At 42.1% G+C, this 19151-nt stretch overlaps 1 protein-coding gene across 1 annotated transcript in view; it reads left to right on the forward strand.

Annotated features, from left to right (window-relative positions):
• The first annotated feature begins 8732 nt into the window (after positions 1-8732).
• The window catches only part of LOC146634332 (uncharacterized), a 225839-nt gene continuing 215420 nt past the window's right edge, over positions 8733-19151 (forward strand). The window contains exons 1-6 of the mRNA XM_085376670.1: positions 8733-8793; positions 11876-11996; positions 12081-12179; positions 12249-12362; positions 14633-14711; positions 16685-16889. Of these exons, the coding sequence (XP_085232796.1) occupies positions 11908-11996; positions 12081-12179; positions 12249-12362; positions 14633-14711; positions 16685-16889 (586 nt within the window). The 5' untranslated portion in view covers positions 8733-8793; positions 11876-11907. The remainder of the gene's footprint in view (positions 8794-11875; positions 11997-12080; positions 12180-12248; positions 12363-14632; positions 14712-16684; positions 16890-19151) is intronic.

Raw genomic sequence — 19151 nt, forward strand, 5'->3', positions numbered from 1 at the left:
CCACAGTGAACTCACTGTTCAGTGTTTTTCAGGAAGCTTCTTAACTGCCTCTGCTGCCAAACAAGCAGCTGATGTCCTTGAGAAGAAGCTGAAGAAGTCTTCAACAACAAATACAGGAAGTGGACTTTCAAATACTAGATTCACTTTAGACTCACAGAGAAATGACTCAACCAGCTGTGTTTGACTCTATGAAAGGTCAGTGTGTGTCTGCACACAGACTGTTGTGTTGGACTGTTATTCAGTTGTCTGCTGAATGTTTTCAAATGTCTGCATCTCAGCTGTGATGAGGCTGGGGGTCATGGGAGGCCACCGTAGCAGCCTCTTCAACATCATGACATCATCATAAATGCTGCTGGACTGTCTGATGGGCTGACGGTGAAAAAGCCGTCGGGAAGGAAACAGAAGACATTTCAGAGGCTGCAGCAGATTTCTTTGATTCGGGGCCTTTTTCAGCTTTATTGGACAGAGCAGTGAAGATAAGTGACAGCAAAGCAGAGAGAAAGGGGGCGTGGCCCGGGTCAAAGCCAGGCCAGCTGCTCTCCACCTCGTGGTCACCTGCTCATCCTAGTGAGCTCCACCAGCAGCCCTTTCACACACTTTACACTGTCAAACACTGTGTGTGGACCTCAGCTAACAACAGGCTACATTTAAGTCTGGACTACATGCTTTTATATTGTTTTTATTCCATCAGCAGCTCAACATCATGAGCAGCTTTGACATAAAGACATCAAACTCAAGCTGACTTTAAGCTACTTTTAATACAGGGGCTCAAAAACAACAACATCTTTATTATATATCAGGACACAAAGTCATTTCATCTCAAAGGGAAACAGCTTTATTTGGAATAACCAGCACTATCAACTGGTTTGGGATCTCCACCAGTTTCATGTCTTTGCAGCTTCTCCAACAAAGTTCCTGTAAAATCAGCATGTTTGTCTTTATTGGTTTGATAGTGATTGATTATTCAGTCCCAATCTGCTGTCATCTAAAGAACAAAATGATGTTTCTATGAGTCACAAAGCTCCAGATGTTGTCGGCTTCACAAAGAAAACAAAGAACTTAAACACAAAGTGTTTGGAGCCAAAATGTTCCCAAGCTGCTCTTTTTGAAATGGCAGAGGTACAGTGGTGTCTAACAGCACACTGTGGAAGGCAAACATGTTATTGTTGGATGAAACTTCATGAATCCTTTGTAGATTTGAGCTGTTGGAGCCTTTCTTTTCTCTTCAGGTGTACAGATGCTGAGGAGGCAGGTGAAGCAGGTGGAGCTGTTGTGATGCTGGCAGAGGGTGTGTCTTAGTAACTCTGTGAAGCAGAACTGGATCCAACATTGTGGATGTGTTGATGTTGGAGCCATTAAGAGTCTCTGGCCACACTGTAGGATTTCCCTTTGATCCACTGTGGGGGCATTTTGGAGTCTGTCAGTGAAACTCTTCATGTTTGTGTTTGACTCCAGTTTATAGAAACAGAGAAATGTGTCATGCTTTTGTTCGGCCTCCACAAATACACACATTTGTTCATTGGTTGGACTTTTTGGAAGGAGACACATTGAAAACCATGTTAATAAGATCTTGTTGTTTCCTGTGGATCCGACACAGAGAGTGGACTTCAGACAGAAAGCGTGGAAGAGATTTTAGAGGCCGTGTGTGGCAACAGGAAGTTTCTGTGTGTTTGCTGATCTTACATGTGGAAAACAACACGTGATGTTTGTGAAGTTCTACAATGATCATTGTTCTCACAGCATTTTGAGTGGGAACAGTTCAAACTGGGAGTAGTGGGAGTTATTTACTGATTGAAACAAGCTGAATGTTTCTGTGACGATGAAGATCAGCAGCTCAGCTGATCAATGAACTGACATCTATCAGTCGTTTCATGAGATGAAGTCATCAGCAGACATTTGTTCTGACTGTGTGATGAATGTCAGAACGTCAGGGCTCTGCTTTAGTCACTGCTTGATGATCATTGGCTCATTGTTGAATCCAGGGCCCAGTCTGACCTCTGACCTTTGCTGCAGGTCTTCTGTGTTATCTCCACTTTCATGTCTGATCTTCTGCTGTATCGTCCAAAATAAACATCTGGATCATTTCCAACACTTCAGCAGATCTTTAGTTTGGGCAGTGCAGCACAGAATAACACATATTGTACTATACTGCCCACTTCCTGATCTTATTGGATCTGTGTGTGAGGTTGGTGAAGGAAACACATGTTTACTGAGTGAGTCGCTGCCATTAGGAACTAGTTTTTATATCACAGCCTGGAAATCACACAGGACCATTTCTGCAAGTGAAAAGTCGTCATTGGAGGAAAATGATTGTGTAGTTTGTGCGACTGAAGAATTGTCCCAACTACATGTGCTGCTGACCCTTGACCTTTTCTTTAGGTGCACAGAGGAGTCTGTGGAAACATCCAGAACTGAGGCATCTTGTGTACAAACGTGTTCAGACCAGATGTCAAATGATGTCAGATGTCATCCGTGAATGGATGCAACTGTGGATCGTTCCAATAAAATGAGGCAGTTTTGTAAGTACAAGCCCACTACAACCCATCATCAACATTTTAAATTACATTATACATCTTCACTGATATAAAGCACCACTATTTTAACCTGATTCACTTTTTCCACCCTAACAGTTCATTCCTCAAATCAAACAAGATATTTGACCCTAAAAAAATGCATCAACAAATAATTTTGTAATAAAATATTTATTCTTCAACTTTTACAAGTGAAATCAAACAAGTGTGTTTAAGAGTGAAACCAGAGTGGAAGCTGCTCATATAGAGTCCAACCCAGGCTAAAGTAAGCTGAGTAGAGCAGCACCATCAAAGTGTCGGCTCTCTGAACACGGTGCAAGATCGCCATCTGCAGGACAAAACTAGTTTTTCTCGCCCTCCTCGTCAACATCAAGATGATGTCATCGTACAGCAACTGATTCCCTGTCCGTCTGGAACAAAGCATTTACATTAAAAAAGACATTTACAGAAAATACAAACACCAACAACACATCTCATCATCACATGATATTTTATTATTTATTATATTATATATTTTTATTGTACCATCAACATCAACAAATACCAGCATATTTTCTTTGAGATTGAGTAGAGTGGACCTTTCCCTTGGTTCGCTTCCTGCTCGCAGCATCAGCTGACCTCTGACTTCCTGGCAACCAATGAACAAGCGTTACTGTAACAGGAAACACAAACACGTCATCAGAGGATCTTTATGTTCATCATCATCACTGTTTCCTTGTTCTGTCACAAACACACAACACTTCCTGCTCTCTCTCTGGTGGATCTGATTGGCTGTTTCATTCACAGGAGGTCAGGGCGTCACACAAACAGCTTTAACTGCACAACGACACACTTTAAATCATCTGCAGACAAACCTGTGTGTTTGATTTATGAAGAAATAATAAAGACGTGTGTACAGCTGTCCATGAAGCAGCTTCTCACACAAACTCTGACACTTCAGCCACTTTAATTCCTGCAAAGCTGCGTAATAAAGAGCTGTGACTGCTATGAGCTGCTGATGATGACTGCATGAAGCTCTCAGCTGAAGCTTCTTTCATTTATTTTAATGTTAATGTCGCCTTTTTAAGTCTGTGTGAGGATTTTAATGACACACATTAAAGGAGCTTCTTTGATTAGAACCAAATTCATGTTGATTTTCAGCCTGAAATGATAAAAACTTTAATAATTCTGTTTATAATCATCAACCTGGAGACTAATGAAAAGTATAATAGTGAAAAAAAGCCGTTATTATTTGAGTAATGCCTGAATCTGCTCAGAGACAACACAGAGGTGTTGATGACAGTTTGACATTAACTGAATTAAAAACAAAGTGCTCTTATTGTGAAAATCTGCCTCCTACTTCTTTAAATCATTTTTATGTATTTTTTAACCTCACAGTGAAACATTGAGGCATTAATCTGACACAGTTTGATCAGCAGCTGTGTTTTCACTGACGTTTCACTTTGATTTGTTCAGACTGAGCGGAGAGGATCGGTTCTCTGTGTGCGCACTGCTGAGAAACACAAGCTCATTTCTGCTGTTTCATGAAAAGTGTTATGGAGGAACAAGAAGTTCAGCCTCTAAACTCTCAGCGTGAGGACTGAGTGAAGAGTTTCAGAGCAGAGAGTTTTGGCTCACAGCTTTTAGCGTCTACACAAAGAAACGATTACGCACTTGATCTGAGAACATCTCCACCTCCTACAAACAAACTCTCCTATGAGCAGCTGTCACAACCACAACAGGCAGAAGACTGGATTTCTTCAGGTCAGATTTCATGCAGGTTGCACTAAATTGTGTGTCACAGACTTTGTAGTTCACATTTGTGTGACTCGTTTAAATCTTCTCCTCCTGAAAGTGAAACTCTTACAAACACATCAGGCCACAACCTGCTGCAGGTTAATGATTGATCTGAAGGCAGCTGACCTTTGAGCAGGAACTTGTGGGTCTTTTATTGTGTTTAATGCTCACAGTGCTGAAGCCTGCCGACACACCCACATCATATTATTTGTTCTCAGGGTTGTTCGGTGTGGTGGGGTGGGAACAGAAACTTTCTGAAGGTTAATTATTGATCAAACTAAAGTCATATTAAGGAGCTACTGGCACGGAGTCAGAGCAGAGCTCAGAAATCTGAAATATATCAAAGTATATTAAAGTTAGAGTTTAGAGAACACTGTTTGGTTAGCTGCCTCAAAGGCAGATGACTCTCAATATCACAAGATCAGGTGAGATTTCAGACCAAAGGAAAATCACTGGGATTATCTGTGAAGGGGCAGAAAAGCATAGACCTCGTCTACCTTATAGACATTTTGAAAAGGTAAGAGTGAATCTGTCTTCATTCATCTACATGGAAACATAAAACCAAAAAACAAACCAATACAACAAAATCACTCCCAGTAGGGGTGGGCGATATAAACGATATACGATAGAATCGATTAAACTTGGTCAACGATAGAGATTTTGGCCCTTTCTCAATATGCGTACTTGTGCGTACTTGCGTTCTCGTCTACTCGGGATACGTCATCAGTCGGAGACCAAGTACTGTTCCAATTCGAAGTACGCATCAAGCCGAGTTCTCGCTCCGCCCTTTTTATCGAGCATGCATCGGTGGTGACTTGTGTGGACTTTGTACAGCTAAATATCCCAGAATGCATTTCGTCCAAAACTCAAACGTGGCAATGGTGGACGAGCGGGGCTGAAAACTTTTAAATATTACTCTTTCTGGGTCACAAAATAAACGTTTAAACTTCAAATATCTGCTCGATTTATCAAGATATCATTTATTTCCAAACACGCTCCGGCGTTTTCGGAGACGTCTGTGACCCGCCAGCTCCATAGCAGACAGCGAGGTCGAGGATCATTAGAGCTGGCGAGAACAGCGCATCGTTTTCAACCCCCCCCCCCCCCCCCCCCCCCCCCCGCGGTCTTTTCGCTACTCAGGTTAAACAAACCCCAAACCCCAGCAGCTGTCTATTGTATTGAGTGTCCACTAAAATAAAAATAAAAGCATTGTAACATCTCACCTGCTTGTTTTTATTAAGGTATGTACACGTATGTACATGTACACTATTTTTATTAATAGAGATTTCACCACTGAGGTTAAACATGATATATAAGTCACTTAGATCATTTCTAAATGTTAATGTTTGGCTTATTTCAGTCTTTTATTTGTTCCTGAGTAAACCGGTTTGGCTGTGATTAAAGTTAAGCTTCATAACATATTACTCACAGTTAAATTAAGAGGGGACGGCAGTAAAAACTCTGGACCTGTGACATCATCAAGTATGCCGGTGTTCCAATTGTACAAATCGCGAGTCCGTGCTCGCGTTTCCGGCAAGTCCGTGCGGTCTCGGCAAATCCGGTCTCGCCGAAAACGCGAGTACATACTTGCGTACTTAGAATTGAGAAAGGGCCTCTGACTATATCGCTCTATCGCGATAGCGCATGTTGATGATGTCATCAAGCTGCGCCTTTTTTGGTCGAAAGCATCGCAGCGGCTACAACAATTATCATCTGCAATTATGGTGGGCGACAGTCATAGCAAAGAGATAAAGCACTTTTGAAACGCGGGGAAAGCCAAAAACTGCACTTCCTCCACTTCCGTAACATTGATTCATTAATGTTGAATTCTCTCGCAGCTGCTCTATTCCCATGTTGTTGCAGTATATTAATCAGAATCAGAATCAGAATACTTTATTGATCCCTGGGGGAAATTATTTTTTGTTACAGTGCTCCATTTTAAACCAACATTAAGACAAGACAGACAATACACTAACTAAGAATAGTACAATATATACATACATACATACATACATACATACATACATACATAAGTCACTCATAAATAAATAGCTGGAAAAGAAACATGTGTAGTTGTAGCAGCAACAGTGTGTTAAGTGGATGCGTTGTACAGGGAGATGGCCACAGGCAGGAAAGATTTCCTGTGTCGTTCAGTGGTGCTTTTCGGTAATCTCAGTCTCTCACTGAACGAGCTCCTGTGACTGACCAGCATGTCATGGAGTGGGTGGGAGGTGTCATCCAACATTGTCTTTATCTTGGACAGCATCCGCCTCTCCGACACCACCTTGAGGGAGTCCAGCTCCATCCCCACAACATTGCTGGCCTTACGGATCAGTTTATTAAGTCTGTTGGCATCTGCGACCCTCAGCCTGCTCCCCCAGCATGCAACAGCATAGAGGATCGCACTGGCCACAACAGACTCATAGAAAATCCTCAGCATTTTCTGGCAGATGTTAAAGGACCTCAGTCGCCTCAAGAAATAGAGACGACTCTGGCCCTTCCTGTAAAGTGCTGTGGTGTTTTTAGCCCAGTCCAGTTTATTGTCAATGTGTACTCCAAGGTATTTATAGTCCTCCACAATGTCAACACTGACCCCCTGGATTGAAACAGGGGTCAAGTGTTTCCTGGTCTTCCTGAAGTCCACGATCAGTTCCTTGGTCTTTGCCACGTTGAGCTGCAGATGATTCTATTCACACCACGTGACAAAGGAGTCGACCACAGCCCGGTACTCTGTCTCATCATCCCTGCTGATGCATCCAACCACCGCAGAGTCATCAGAAAACTTCTGAAGATGGCAGGTCTCTGTGCAGTGGCTGAAGTCTGTGGTGTAGAGGGTGAAGAGGAAGGGGGAGAGGACAGTCCCCTGTGGTGCCCCTGTGTTGCTGATCACCTTGTCAGACACACACTGTGGGAGACGTACATATTGTGGTCTTCCTGTCAGGTAATCAACAATCCAGGACACCAGAGAAGCATCCACCTGCATCGCTGCTAACTTATCACCCAGGAGGGTCGGCCTGATGGTGTTGAAAGCACTGGAAAAGTAAAAGAACATGACCCTCACAGTGCTCGCCGGCTGGTCCAGATGGGTGTAGACACGATTGAGCAGGTAGATGATGGCGTCCTCAGTTCCGAGACGAATCATAACTAACCTCGTATTGTGGATGGATGATTTCAGTTGTTCTCCTGACTGAAGTTTGGCCCGTGTACAGCATCCTGCTATGCGATTGCATTTGTCCCTGACCACCAGAATCCCTCACGTTAACTTTTATCGAGTGGAAAAAAAGTTGGCGTTCATCCTCCAGCTTCACTGTGCTAATGTTATGCTAACATAGCTGTGTCGCTAGCAATCACGTAGCACAACATTATATACCAGGTAGTCCAACTTCAGTAACCCTGCAAACGTCACTGCTGTTTAGTTTTCTGTCTTCATTTATGCTGGAAGTGATAGCAGAGCTGTTTGAATTAGTTTCAAAAATCTCTCAGTCAGAACATGCTATGAAATGTTTAGGTGGAAACTAGCGAGCTAACTTCCTGTTAACTTCTAACTCCGTTAAATTTAATAAATTCTGTTTTCATGGATGTTAAACTTAATTGTTACACCTGGTAAAGCAGCAACGCTGATGATTTTATTAAAGATGAAAGAATTTAGACCGTTTTTAACTCTTAGTGTTCGTTTGACTTTGGGACCTGAAGCGGACAGAGTTTTAGACCCAGATTACTCCGCGAAGCTCCTCACCACGGCAGCCGTAATGCTCTGACAATCCATCAAGCAGTGCGGCTTCGTAGCTTACCAAAGTTCTACTAAAACATTTTTTAACAGATTTCTGCACGCCCAAATCGGTTCAAGGTCAGTAAGCACAACCAGAATTCAAACATAAGACACACTCTTGATTTTTGAGAAAATTAAAGGATTGTAAGTCCTTATAGTGTGGAAAATATGTTATACAGAAGAAAAGAATATATCGCGATATATATTGTTACCGCACATGCTTCAAATTATACCGCGATATGGATTTTAGGCCATATTGCCCAGCCCTAACTCCCAATTTATTTACAACATTTGAAACATACAGTGTAGCTCCGTCAAAACACTCCAAGGCCAAGTGAAAGTGCTGAGAGGGAAAAAAAATCATGATTAATGATTTATTTAAACTCATAACTGGGTGCAGCAGCTGAGCTTTGACCTGTGAGCTGCAGCTCAAGCTTCTTTTATGGTTCAGTGTTTAATGTGTAAACTGTTTATCACTGCAGAGACGCCTACAGGCTATCTACTGTTCAAAAGTGAATTGTTATACACAGTGCAGCAGCTGACCGTTGACCTGTGAGCTTCAGCCTCTTTGCTGGTGTGAAGTGTTTAATGTGACGCAGTCTGCAGACACAGACGACTGCTGACGGAGAAGAAGCAGAGTATTTTATCTGTTTCTACACAGACCTGGTCCAGACAGCAGAGAGCTGCAGAGTGAAGACGTTCATTGGAAGAAGCTGAGTAAGTTCAACGTCCTCTTTGAATCCTGGATCAGGAAGTGAATATTTGGTGTTTAAATAAGGTTTCTGTCTTTGACTCAGCCTGCTGTCACTTTTTAGAGAGAAAAGGAGATTTTAGATTAACTGGTGTTCCTGCTGCTCCAGCATTAAAGCACAGTATAGGTGACTGCGCTGATGCCTGTTTATAATTTCACCAAAGCTAATAAACTGTTGGCTAAATTTTCTTGTTTTCAGATGTAAACAGAGGTGAGAGGAGCAGATAATAAGGATTAAATATTATGCTGAATAACTAAATTCTGCTAGTCTGTGACGTAACTCCCAGCAGCATCGCCTCATTTCTTTGACCTTGACCTAGCTAAGCTAACATGAGTTAGCTTAGCTAGCAGAGCAGCTATCTCTGCTGTCTGTCATGTGACCGAGTCAAGTGTGTGTAGTAGACTTGTTAGCATAGCTAGCAGGCTGAAAGAAGCTAGCAAACTGTGTGAACACTTTGTAAGAGGTGAGCAGTGAAGGATAAGGAGCTCCTCCAAATGCTGATAATGCACTTAACCTGAATTTACTGCTTGTTACATTATATGTGATGTTCAGTCAAAAACAATTACTTAAATTAACATTATTATTAGTAGTAGTATTAGTATTAGTATTTGTTTATTATTCATGACATGGCTCCCTACTGTAGTGGTTTGAACAACTGATCTGTGGTTATTGTGTCCCTGCAAATTCAACAATGCGCCTCAATGCAAAGCATCAAAAAAATATTTTTATTATCAAGTCCTACTGGATGAATCACCGTAGCTCTGACAGTGAAGCACACTCATTTTTATTGGTAGTCACCTTGTAAGCAATGTTCCCTCTAAGCTGCGCACTGTTGGCACGGTCTCTGCGCAGAGAAAATCTGTATTGAGCACACAAAAAGAATTCTAACCTGAATTGAAATTAAAGTAAACATGTGCCGGTGTTTTAGCAAAGCGGCTGATGTGGAGTGAAGCCACGTTAATGACAACGTGTACAACCATTGGAGATGTGAGCAGGACAGACGGAACAACTGACAGGAAAAGTGTGGACTTTATACCAGTTTTTAAATTGTGTTGATCGACCACGTAAAACCAGAGTTATGATAAAAATATCTGCAATGTTTGGTTTTCTTCCTGAATACTGTCGTTGTTTATATTTACTGCAGGAAGAAACGGTAAAAACTGCGTTTTATAAGGAAAACGCTCGAAAGCCTGTGAGCAAAAACAATACCAACCCCCAGCCTTTCCTATTGGTCGAAAAATGTACCATGTCGACCAATCAAAACATGGCATTTAGTTGTTAAGAAACGGAGTGACGGCGGTGTTTTGAGATGTGAGAGATTTGAGACGTTTAGAGCAAATCTTGTGTAGTTAGTGTGTAGTTAGTGTGTTGTGTAGTCAATAGTGTTGTTGTGTGTGTCAGAACAATGAGGCGACTGCTGAGTGTTACAGGTGTTACAGCAGTGACACATCTGCTGCTGTCAGGCCTGCAGGTATCAGGCTGTTGTTCTCCTTCATCTCATAGTGGACAGAAATTATTTTTGAAGTGACACAAATAATTTGTGTGGCATCAGATTTGATGCAGAACAGCTGATTGTTCTGTAAATAGTTTGAAATGTTTATTTTAAAAAAAACACCTTGGCTGTAGTTTTTTGCAGTAAACAGCTGCAAAAAACTCTGTTTGCAAAACTCAGTTACTTTTTTGAAGAAGTAACTATATAATTAACTGCCCAACATTGGTCATTATTTACTGTATGTTGCAGACAGAGTTACAGACTCTCTCCCAGACCACAGACTCATAATACAAGTCAGAGCTTTATTTAAAGAAAGTTGTGTTTTCAAAATTGAAGTTCAAGTTATTTTTCCTTCCAATAGTGTTAACATGCTACAGGTCATGAACAAGATTTTCTTTTTTAACTTTCATTGTAAGTGGGCTAAAGCAGTTAATTAAAAGTAGTTTAACAGAAATGTAAACGCTGTAAATTGATTATTTTAATAAACATGTAACTTGGATGGATTCGATGCTGGCGTGACCACAGTGCACACGTCTAATGTCGCTCACAGTGGATCGCTCAGGGAGGTTGTGTGTTCGCTCAGACAAGTGAAACATTAGAGGGAACATTGCTTGTAAGTGCAAGCTTTAAACTCTCATGGATGAGTAAAACTCATTAGAAACACTGGCGAGCAGTGAGTGAATAACAGGTCTGACAGCAGCAGCAGGGACGGTGCTGTCATAGTTTAATGTGGAGTCTGTTTGAACTCAAACACTGAAGAGCAAAGAAAAGAACTTTAATGGTTCTGGGTCCCTTTGACCAAGCACTTTGCATTTTTTGTATTATGGTTTATGGTTCTGGTTCATTTACAGTCTTATTTATGCTTCTTTGAGTTTCTTATACTTCCTGTTTAGTTCCTTGATCATTAGATTCCCTCTGTGTCTCTGTGTGCCTCTGTGTCTCTGTGTGTGTTTGTGTGTGTTTGTGTGTGTTTGTGTGAGGCCTGGTGCTCCTTTCTATATTTCCTCAGCCTGTCATGTCTCTCTTGTCTCCTCTTTCCCTCACTCACTCTCGTCTGCCTTTCCTCCACTCCTCTGTCAAGCTCACGTGTCAGTGTTGTGTTCCTTTGCTGTTTTATTGTGAAAGTCTTGCATTCTTTCTTCAGTGTGTTTCATTTTTCCTGTGAAGGTTCTCAGTCATCCAGGTCATCATAGTTTAAGGAGCTTGGAAAGAAAAGCATCTGGACTTCTATAAGTTGCTTGAAGATGTTTCGCCGTTATATTTGGGTCCTACCCTGTCTGCATTATGCAGCTAGTTCAAGACCAACATTTTTCTAGTTTCCCAAACAGTGAATCAGTGTGTGTCAGTGAATGCATCGTGTGTGCTTCAGGCTCCATCTAGTGGACTGATAGCAGAGCAGCTGATGGCAGCTTCCTCTGCCTCACACTGCTGTCTGACTGCATCCAGCTGACACTGAGATGAAGCAGGAAAGAAGCAGCTGATATTTGGACAGCACACATGATGAAAGGAGGATTTCAGCTGATGTGCACATGAATGATTTGTGTTTCCTCTGCAGGTAGAAAGTGTGTGTGAGCTGAATTGAGCAGCATGGATCAGTGTGAGGACAGAGAGGAGGGAGTCCCTCCCTCTAAAAGCACTCTGTGTGGGGAACATGAGAGCCAGACCAAAGCTCAGAGGTGAGATGACCATCTCTAACTGTCCATGACTCTTCTCCATGTCACAGCTCAGCACTCACATCACTGCTCCATCATTATTCACAGGAACCAGCCTGGACCTCCACCCAGCTCTGTGTCCTGTGAAAGTAACTCAGTCAAAGATGCCATTAAGAGATTTGAGCAAAGACAGTCAGCTGAGAAAAGGTAAGCTAACACCAATAATATCAGCTGATATGTGATGAGAATTTTACTGAAGATTTATAACTTTTTCAGGATCCATCAGAGACTCAAAGCTGGACCTCCACCCAGCTCTGTGTCCTTACAGAGTGACGCGTCTAAAGATCTTCCCATTTTTTTTAAATCCCAGCCTGTGTCTGCTGCAGAGAGGTGAGCTGTTAGCAACATGAACTCTTTGATTTAACTGCTTGATGTTGTTGGATATAAACTACAAACACGTCGTTCCCTCAGTCCCATTTAAACTGTCTTTTAAAACAAGCCTTTGGTTTCTAAACAACTGAAAAACCACTTCAGCAAACAGGAAGTGATCAGAGCGTCCGTCCACTTCCTGTCAGGCCCTGCAAACATTTCATATTGAAGAAAAGTAGTTGACATCTCACATTTTTACTCCACCACATTCAACCATTTTGACATTTTACAGCATGAAACTCTTGTCACATGACTCCTGTTATGTTATAGAGTCATGTGACCACCAGGGAGGGATTTGTATGGATGAAACACATTCAAATCAATCTGATTCATCAATGGAAACATTTTTGGTGTAAATGCAGCAACACTGAAAACGCTGAAGATAAAAACACAACAGATGAAATATGAACAAATCGAGGCTTTGAATACACGTGTGTGTGTGTTTGAGACACAGAGATAAATGGATTGTGTGTCTGTCCTATTGCTGCGTGAGGGTTTTATTGTAGATTTTGTGCGTGTACACTTTTGACCACGAAGGTGTTGAAAGGGCGTAAAACAGTTGGAGGCACAAGAGTGAACACTAGTGCTGTCAGTAGATTAAAACATGACTAATTAATGACACAATCTTCTGTCATTAATCCTGATTAATCACAATTACTTGATCAATAGCTGCAGTTACATTTTTCCAACTTTATATTTAAGCCTGTAACAGACGTTTACACCATATAATGAAGTCAATGCAGAATAAACACAAAGAATGTTAAACGCTTCAATTCAAAGAGACTTTGAATAGTTTTCAGTCTTTAACTCAGCTTCTCTGCTGTAAATACAACTTTGTAACAAACATATATACTAAAAGCTAAGTGTGCACTAATATATAATAATATATAATCTATATTACTGCTGTTAATGAAAATGTTTAATCAGACTCATCACAGGGTTACTGTGGATTCATTTGGATTAATCACCATTAAACATCATTTTTAATGTAAACGAATCAAAGTTCATTTCATGAGCAAACAGACTCGAGAGAAAAGGGCAAATTTACACACTTAACATGTTTATTGAACATGTAAACATTGATTAACCTCCTGAATGAGCCGACCCCCCCAGGGACAGTCCTGCATGCTAATGATGGGCTCTGCTCTGTACCTGCAGGATTCTGTCAGCCACAAACTCCTCAGCTGATCCTGAATCTGAGCCCATCTGTCAAACAATCATTTTCTTCACAGGTCTGTGGAGGTGGCACTGATCCTGCAGCAGTCTAACACTCTCTGTCACTCTTCTTCAAGTCTTTGACACGAGGAACCAAAACTATGTTATTAACAACACTAACAGGTCTGCAGTTTGTCCACTTGGCAGTTGTGTCATCAGTGCTTTGCATCGTTGTGATATTTTAAGCTGGAAGTGCTTCGGTGAAAAGAAAATTCCTTCTGTCACGATGTGCAGAATCCTTCATGTTGGTCGGCTGGTCCGCCTTGTTATTTTTTTAATGCTCAAACTTTCCATCGAGAGGTCAGTGTGTGTTTGTCATCTTCCATATTGAGCTGATTGGTTCAGCTGCCGTCACTAACAGATGTGCTGCACATCTGCACGTGTGCAAAGGTAACTCTACTCGGACAAACTGCCCGAAGTGCGTTGATAGAAACATTTCAGGGATTTTGAGTTGTTCTGCTCTCCAGATGTGTCGTGTTAAAGGTTTTTATCATGTTAATCATGATAACAGATGAACCCCTAACCCTACATGTTAATTTTGACAGCACTGGTAAATCCTTTTTAATGTTCTTCTGTCAGATCATTGATTAGACTCGACTCCAAACACGAGACTCGGAAAACTCAAATGAAAACTCAATTCAAATCAATGAGAAAAGGACTTCTTCTGTTAGAATGAAAACATGTGGAAGTGGTCAGGTTTCAAACACTCGATGAATCTACTGCACAGTTACATTCAGGGACCTGTGGCCTCCTGAGAGCATTAGTTGATGGTTCATCACAGTTTTACCTTCCAGTGAGTGAATTTATCAGTTTGATGAAGTCTCAAAGTTTTCTCTGAGCTTCTGCAGCATCATCACTTCCATCACTGATGAAAGAAAGTTCATAGAAAACAGAAAATATATCTTCAGAATCTGAGAGTCTAAAACTTCACAGACTTGATTCAGATGAAGTTATTTGAGCAGAAACTCCTGGATCTTTATCCTGTGTTGATCTAATCCTTCATGGTTCTTCCACAGAGTGGACCAGCAGAGCTCAGAGGTTCCCAGTGGTCAGTCTGCCCAGCAGCATCAAACACAGCTGGACTCCATATTTATGGTCTGTACATGTACAACAACTACTTTATTATTAATAATAATGCATTTATTTATAGGTCCCTTTCAGAACACCAAGGACTCTGTGGACTAAATGACCAAAAGAAAACAAACTTTGAAATCAGACGGTGCAAATGTGATCACAGGGAAACGTTTTAAACATCGAGGCTTTAAACAGAAACCAAAGTGAAACAGTTTGTAGTCGAGATCAGTGGGAATGAAGCTGAATAACTGTTTCTTCAATATCTTTGAGCTCTTAAAAAAAGAAAAACTAGCTGAAAGTCTGGCTGCTCTTATGAAAAGTACAGAGAAATTATGGGTCGCTCAACACTTGTGCACAATATAAGAGTTTAAATAAATCTAAAGAATAACTCAAAGTCCTACAATCATACTGAGAAAATCATCTACAGCTAACTATCCAAGTGGATTTGTTTAAGACAGCTCCATCTGCTGGTGGCCCTCTGCAGGTGCATGAAAGGGGCGTGTTTATAGTGAAAGTAGTAGAGAAAGTAAACCCCACGGGAAGGAGGAGGACTCTCAGCGGCTTCCAGCTCATATTCAGACATTTGACTTCTCACTGAAAGCAGCAAGTTTGAGTGTCTGTACCTTAGTTAGAAGAGATAACATGGTCATAGTAATTAGAGTTGATTGAGCAATGCTGTCCTTGTAATGTAGTTTATGATTTTTATGGACAAGTCCAGTTTTTCTGTAGAGCCTCTCAAGTTGGTGACAGCAGTCAAAGTTCACGTGTAAACCAGAGCAGCAAATCAGGTCCAAATGTGTTGTTCACAGTGAGTGGGATCATCATTGGCTGCTATGTTAACCTCCTGCAGCAGGATGTGTTTGGTCAGAGAATGGATAGATCACTAAGTCATTGTTGAGTTTAGGGAGACAGTAGACAGTTGCAGTAGATTCAGCCAGTTGACACACAGTAGATAAAATAACTGAAGGCAGGAGCAGACACCTGTATGACTTTCCACCTCTCACATAGATTATTTCCCTGGGCAGCGCCACAGGGCTGGTAGATGTAAAGCTGGAGGAGAGGATTGATTCATCTGAGAAAAGTCACAGAGTTGTGTCTTGATGCTCAATCATCCAGGTATGTAAATCCCAAAAAGCTTGATTCTGTTCATCTGGATGTTTTCAGTGGGAGAAACGTTTCATCATCATCAGGTGACTTCTTCAGTCTCAGCTGACTGCAGGTTTCAATCTCATAAACAGGACATTTGTATGACTGAAACCAGCCCACTGAAGGAACAATGGGCTGGGAGGTCAGTTCATTGATCATTGGTACGCATATTGTCAGGACCATTGATCAATGGTTGTTGATCAATGGTCATGAGTCCAGTTCACAGAGAGCTGGGGAATGGCTGCAATCACAGCATGTAAGATGGTGACAAATGTACCCTTAAGCCCCTCCTCCATTCAGAGATGGTCTTTCCTTTTCACATAAATGGCCTCCTTGACTCCGCCCTCAAACCAGCGTTCACATTTACTCAGGACCTTCTTGATGTGAAGTTCTTCTGCTTCGCTGGCTGCTGTGTCTGTGGGGATGGTGTTTGTTCTGTGTTGTAGCGTCCTGATGACGCCCAGTTTGTGCCCCAGTGGATGATGAGAGTCAAACCTTAAATACTGATCTGTATGTGTAAACAGAGTGAACCTTTAAGACCAGTTGTCTGTACGATCAACTCAGTCACCTGAAACATCTCCAAGTTTCTGGCTTTGATCATCAACCTGTTGGTAGTTCAGCTCTGAACACCAGTGAAATGTTTCTCCCACTGAAATCGCTGCATTCATATGAACAGCATCAACGCTTTGGGATCATGGAGTTGTGGACAAAGTCTCAGTTAATCAGATAAAGTCAAACCTATAATTGGTGAAGAGGTCGTGGATGATATGCCCCTTGATCGTAAAGAAGTGGACGTTGTGGATACTGAGGTTCAGAGTGGTGGCTCATTCATAAATATTCTGTTCCAGCTGCTGGAGGACAACATCATCACTTTTGTGAAGAACGAGCTGAAGAAGATCCAGAAGGCTCTGAATCCAAATAAGCCCCAGTGCTTGGGGTTTCAGAGGGAGGATGATGAGCAGAGGAGAAACAGCAGAGAGGCATTTGTGAAGATCACAGTGGACTTCCTGAGGAGAATGAAGCAGGAGGAGCTGGCTGACCGTCTGCAGAGACGTAAGAGGATTTATCTAAAGATTTAAGCTGCTGGATAAATGAGAGACTTGTGACACCAGTGTGTTCAGTCATTTCTCAGTGGGTCAGAAATTGTCATCAGCATTTTGTAAAATATGATTGTTAAAGTTGTATTTTTATTATTATTATTCAGAACTTCCAGTTGCTGTTTGTCATCGTAACCTTAAGTCTAAGCTGAAGAAGAAGTTCCAGTGTGTGTTTGAGGGCATCGCTAAAGCAGGAAACCCAACCCTCCTGAATCAGATCTACACAGAGCTCTACATCACAGAGGGAGGGACTGCAGAGGTCAATGATGAACATGAGGTCAGACAGATTGAAACAGCATCCAGGAAACCAGACAGACCAGAAACAACCATCAGACAAGAAGACATCTTTAAAGCCTCACCTGGAAGAGATGAACCAATCAGAACAGTGCTGACAAAGGGGGTGGCTGGCATTGGGAAAACAGTCTTAACACAGAAATACAGCCTGGACTGGGCTGAAGACAAAGCCAACCAGGACATCCAGTTCATATTTCCATTCACTTTCAGAGAGCTGAATGTGCTGAAAGAGGAAAAGTTCAGCTTGGTGGGACTTGTTCATCACTTCTTTACTGAAACCAAAGAAGCAGGAATCTGCAGCTTTGAAGACTTCCAGGTTGTGTTCATCTTTGATGGTCTGGATGAGTGTCGACTTCCTCTGGACTTCCACAAAACTACAATCCTAACTGACCCTAGGAAGTCCACCTCAGTGGATGTGCTGCTGATAAACCTCATCAGGGGGAAACTGCTTCCCTCTGCTCGCCTCTGGATAACCACACGACCTGCAGCAGCCAATCAGATCCCTCCTGACTGTGTTGGCATGGTGACAGAGGTCAGAGGGTTCACTGACCCACAGAAGGAGGAGTACTTCAGGAAGAGATTCAGAGATGAGGAGCAGGCCAGCAGGACCATCTCCCACATCAAGACATCACGAAGCCTCCACATCATGTGCCACATCCCAGTCTTCTGCTGGATCACTGCTACAGTTCTGGAGGATGTGCTGGAAACCAGAGAGGGAGGACAGCTGCCCAAGACCCTGACTGAGATGTACATCCACTTCCTGGTGGTTCAGGCCAAAGTGAAGAAGGTCAAGTATGATGGAGGAGCTGAGACAGATGCACACTGGAGTCCAGAGAGCAGGAAGATGATGGAGTCTCTGGGAAAACTGGCTTTTGATCAGCTGCAGAAAGGAAACCTGATCTTCTATGAATCAGACCTGACAGAGTGTGGCATCGATATCAGAGCAGCCTCAGTGTACTCAGGAGTGTTCACACAGATCTTTAAAGAGGAGAGAGGACTGTACCAGGACAAGGTGTTCTGCTTCATCCATCTGAGTGTTCAGGAGTTTCTGGCTGCTCTTCATGTCCATCTGACCTTCATCAACTCTGGACTCAATCTGCTGGAACAACAACAAACAAAGTCCATATGGTCTATATTGTTTTGGAAACAAAAACCTGAAAAAGAAGTAAAATCTGTAGAGAAACACTTCCACCACAGTGCTGTGGATAAGGCCTTACAGAGTCCAAATGGACACCTGGACTTGTTCCTCCGCTTCCTCCTGGGTCTTTCACTGCAGACCAATCAGACTCTCCTACGAGGTCTGCTGACACAGACAGGAAGTAGCTCACAGACCAATCAGGAAACAGTCCAGTACATCAAGGAGAAGCTCAGTGAGAATCTGTCTGCAGAGAAGAGCATCAATCTGTTCCACTGTCTGAATGAACTGAATGATCGTTCTCTAGTGGAGGAGATCCAACAGTCCCTGAGATCAGGAAGTCTCTCCACAGATGAACTGTCTCCTGCTCAGTGGTCAGCTCTGGTCTTCATCTTACTGTCATCAGAAGAAGATCTGGATGTGTTTGACCTGAAGAAATACTCTGCTTCAGAGGAGGCTCTTCTGAGGCTGCTGCCAGTGGTCAAAGCCTCCAACAAAGCTCTGTAAGTACATTTGTATTCATATGCTTGTTGACAAAAAGCAGGTGTGATCAACTAAAACCACTAACAAAATAACCCCCAAAACCACAGTTATGAGTGCTGGTGTCTGAAAAGTGTATACAACTGTTAAGTGATAATCAGTACTCATTTTGTTCAATACTGAATACCTGTCGGCATTTCTGAAATTTTTCTGGGTGTAACTGTCATCAAAGTTACACCCAGACCTGGCCTTGAGTTGTTATCTGAGTTTTAATCATGAACTCTTCTTAAACGATGACAAAATAAAGAA

Source organism: Diplotaxodon limnothrissa, linkage group LG3 (genome assembly GCF_057381915.1).
Source record: "Diplotaxodon limnothrissa isolate DT_005_m linkage group LG3, D_limnothrissa_male_GT1.1, whole genome shotgun sequence".
Lineage (NCBI taxonomy): Eukaryota > Metazoa > Chordata > Actinopteri > Cichliformes > Cichlidae > Diplotaxodon > Diplotaxodon limnothrissa.